The 4,350-nt window shown below is 45.9% G+C and overlaps 1 protein-coding gene across 1 annotated transcript; it reads right to left on the bottom strand.

Moving 5' to 3' along the window:
• Nucleotides 1-1,785: 1,785 nt before the first annotated feature.
• LOC138929206 (uncharacterized) lies at nucleotides 1,786-3,027 on the bottom strand. The gene is made up of 3 exons (XM_070288519.1): nucleotides 2,761-3,027; nucleotides 2,494-2,707; nucleotides 1,786-2,105 (listed from the first exon to the last, which is right to left on the bottom strand). Exons 1-3 carry the CDS (start codon nucleotides 3,025-3,027, stop codon nucleotides 1,786-1,788), a joined length of 801 nt encoding a protein of 266 aa, XP_070144620.1.
• Between the last annotated feature and the right edge of the window lie 1,323 nt (nucleotides 3,028-4,350).

Below are 4,350 nucleotides of genomic sequence, written 5' to 3'. Positions count from 1 at the left end.
GCCGTGCTCTGCTGCTGGGACTTTATCGCTAACAGATGCTTCTTATCTAAAACCGTGTTCATGTTTGAACAATCAGCATCAGGTTTTTTCTTACATAATACTAATACTTATGAATGTTTATATTTTTTATAATTATATATATATATTTTTATATTTATAAATGTAGTTTTAATTTTTTTATTATTGGATCCACGATCCTGCGCATATGGAAAGTACTTTTGTGTTATTCTGTCAAAGTCGGCGTCGGCCAACGAAGATTTGTTCCTAAAAGCGTCTGTAAAAATATAAATTGATATACATAAGTAAATATTTATTAAAACTATATGAAAAATATACCTCTGCCGGACGTAGTTTGCGCATCCCTCTAATGCACAGTTTCGACTCCGTCCCACGACAGGAGCATGGCGCGCCACTTTACCACGGAAATCAGATCAGATATTAGCAGATTAGTACATATTAATAAATTATAATTTAACACTTACCGTTTTAAACAAGTGCGTTTTGTAAAAAACGGCTCTCGAGTCCGCACAACTCGCCGATCAAAAAGAAAAGAGACGCGACGGTATCAATTCCTCAAACCAAAAGAGTTGAGCAACAACAATGACAACGAGGCGACGAAGAGATGATACAAGAATAACTCCTCTCCCTCCATTTAGTATTTCCCTCTCGCTCATTGGCAAATAACAAGATACAGGCACGCGACAAAAGAAGGAAGGAGAAGAACCGATCACCGATTTCTAGAAGTTTCGCTGGCGACAAGATTTTTAACGCGAGCGTGTAGCATCCCTGTAGTACTGCGCGCTGGTTCGTAGCTGGTGAAATAAGTGCTTACCAGCAGACCACCCCTACTTACCCATCGGGCCCAAGCAATGCGATCTTTCATTTCCGCTTTTGTATGAAATGTCCGCAAATAGGGTCAATCGCCACCGTGTCGTTTACCCAGGAACTAGTGAAATAGTGCTCCATGGAATGGTCGGTAATGTAAGTACTTACATGGGACCCCATGGAATGGTCGGTAATGTAAGTACACAGAAAAAAAAATCCGGGATAATGTGCCCAAAGTCAATCTCAAGTGGTCATGATTTCGAGCTTAGCTCGGTTATTAAATTACTTATATTAATGTATAAATCTTATTAAAAGCCACTTAAACTTACTTTTCCTTGTTCCCGGTCGGGATTCGAACGCATGTCTTAGAAATCACAGACCGTCTGCTTACCAACTGGGCCACTGAGTCAAATCAAATGCTAATGTCGGGTACCCGAATACATACAATTTGAAGGTAAGAGCAAAAATAGATGTATCCCTTTATCTCTCTCTCTCTGAGCTAAAAATAGATTTGCTGCTCTCACCAAATTTTTAGAATCCAGCTAGTAGCTGGTTCGCAGCTCGTTTACCGTAGGGTCAGTATAGTAAGTACCCATATAGTAACCGACGAAGTAAGCAACTACGCAATGCCAATCGCCACCTACAGTACTACAGGGATATAACGTACATATCCGAGAAGGATCAGGGAGATGAGAAAACGAACGGACGGTCGGGGAGTCCTATTTCGCAGAGCACGTGATAATTTTCCGGCTCAGTGTTAGTCGGGCGTTGGGGAGGTTCCCTAGTTAATATTCTGCTAGGCTCATTGCTCGCGGGTATGGTAGGTAGGTATAAGTGGTGAGGCAGCCCTGGCCGCCTCCAATTAGAGCTGATCTCCGTTTTGTTCCACACCCTCGATTTGTTGTTGTCTGCGCCCTACTTAGCACCAGCCGGTGTCATTCAGGTAAGCTAGGATGGCCGCTACTGGCTGCCTTCCAACTCGAGCTGGTGTGCTCCGAAGTGTCGGGCTCTTTGTTTGTTGAGTGCCGGGCAGTGGCACAGCAGATGCTCTGGTGTCTCCTGCTCGCTTGGTTCCTTGCAGCTTCTGCATTGTGGGTTGTAGGGTAGACTCATTTTACAGGTTTGCGTGCCTATTGGCCAGTGGCCGGTGATGGTTGCCGCTATCCTCCTGATGTCCTTTTTGCTCTTGGAGATCAGCTCTGCGGTTCGCTTCCTATTGAATTCTGGCCAGCATAGTTTCGATCTTCTGTGCTCTACTTTCGTCGACCATTCCTTGCTGGCTAATTGTTTGAAATGGTCATGAATTTCCGTCTGGACTGAGTTCAGGGAGATCTGGATGTTTGTTGTTGCTGAGTGTTCTTCTGACCCTTTTCTGGCCTGCTCGTCTGCTTTCTCGTTTCCGTCTATGTCATTGTGTCCGGGTACCCAGGCTATTTGTACCCTGTTGTCTTCTGCTAGTCTGTTTAGTGCCCCTTTACATTTGGCCACTAGTTTTGAAGTCGTCCCTGCTTGTGCGAGGGATTTGATCGCCGCCTGGCTATCTGAGTATATCCTCACCTTGGTATTCCGGAGGCCTTGGTCTAGCGAAAGTTCGGCAGCTTTCAGTATCGCGAGAACCTCCGCCTGGAAAACCGTCGCTGACTCTGGGAGGTGGAAGTATTCCTCCACCTTCCAGCTTTCGGTAGATTCCGGCCCCTACTCCGCCGCTCATCTTTAAGCCGTCGGTGTAGAGTGATACTTCATCCGCTTCGGTTACTCTCCCTCTCTTCCAGTCTTCCCTTGTAGGGTATATAGTGGTGTATGTGTTACCGAATCGCAGTTCGGTTGTCATGTAGTGTAGTGTGTGTCTACTGTCCTCCGATAGTTTATCTCGTTCAGAATCCTGCAGTGCCCGGTGTGGTAGTCTTTCCAGCTTTGACTAGCCTTAAGTCGTACCGCACCTTGTGCTGCAGTGTTCCTGATGAAATGCTCTATCGGTATTATGTTCAGGATGGCGTTCAGCGCCGCCGCGGGGCATGATCTCAGTCCTCCCGTGGCTCCTGCGCATGCCGATCTCTGTATCCTTGTTAGTTTCTGGACGTTGTATGCCCTAGTTAATGCTGGCCACCATACTAGTGCTCCGTATGTGATTATGGGTCTTACCACCGCTGTGTAAAGCCGTATTATTATCTTGGGGTGGATGCCCCAGTTCTTTCCGAACATCTTCCTGCAGGAATTGAATGCTATGCTTGCTTTCTTGACTCTCTCGTTGATGTTTTGTTTCAATGAGAGTTTTGCATCTAGTATCACTCCCAGATACTTTGCCTGCTGTGATATCTCTAGTTCTATGCCATCTATCTTTGGCTTTGTGAATCTTGGGACCTTAGTTCTCCTGGTGAAGAGCATTAGTTCCGTTATACTTGGATTTATGCCCAATCCGCAGGCTTTTGCTCATGCATTGAGTTTAGTGAGTGCCCTTGTCATTAGTTCGCTGATGACGTCGGGGAATGGTCCTGGGATGAGTAGGACTACGTCGTCTGCGTATGCTACCACTTTTACTCCTTCGCTATTTAGTGTTCTTAGTACGTCGTCCATGTTTATCAGCCAGAGCAGTGGGGACAGGACTGCCCCTGAGGTGTGCCCCTCTTCACTAATCATGTGTGATGAGTGCCACTCAGTTCGGCTGTTATCCTCCTGCTCGTCAGCATTGCGCCAATCCATGCCCTGATGCCTCCTTCTACTCCTATACCGTTGAGGGAACTCAGGATGAAATCCGCATTGACGTTATTAAAGGCTCCTTCTATGTCCAGGAAGGTGGCCATGGCGTAGTTTTTGAAAAGTAAAGCCTTTTCTATGTATCGAACTACCTCGTGTAATGCTGTTTCCGTGGATCGGCCTTTCCTGTACGCATGTTGCGCATTGGAAAGGTTTTTCTCCGTTCTTTCTCTGATGTGGATATCAATGATCCTCAAGTGTTTTCATTAGAAAAGAGGTAAGGCTTATCGGCCTATAATCCTTGGCTTGGATGTGTCCCCTTCTTCCTGGTTTTGGTATGAAGACTACCCTCGCTTTCTTCCATTGAAGTGGTATGTGTGCTGTTTTAATGCATGCCTGGAAGATGCTTGCAGCCATTTTCCTGTGCTTGCTTTTGTTGTCTGTAGCATTGCTGGTATGATTCCGTCCGGACCCGGACTTTTGTATTTGTCGAAGGAATCTATCGCCCAATGGATTCTTTCCATGGTGATGATCTCTTCTATTTGTAACTGCTGGTCCGCCCCCTGGCTTTCCATTATTCTAGGTTCTTCTTTTTAGTTTCCTGGGAAATGCGTATTCAGCAGGATTTTCAGTGACTCTTCAGCCAACGTACTTCCTGTCCCATCGGGTTTGTTTATGAGCGTGGGGCTTGTGTGTCCTCTCGATAGGATTTTACTTAGCCTCGCCGTGTCTTTGACTCCTTCAAGCGATTCACAGTAATTGCTCCAAGATTCCTTCTTGGCTACGTAGATTGCCTTTTTGGTCTTTGGTTCCGTAACTTGTGTTGAAGGC

This window comes from Drosophila kikkawai, chromosome X, assembly GCF_030179895.1.
Source record: "Drosophila kikkawai strain 14028-0561.14 chromosome X, DkikHiC1v2, whole genome shotgun sequence".
Lineage (NCBI taxonomy): Eukaryota > Metazoa > Arthropoda > Insecta > Diptera > Drosophilidae > Drosophila > Drosophila kikkawai.
Note: the sequence above shows the minus strand (reverse complement) of the source record. Positions and strands in the feature narration are given on the sequence as shown.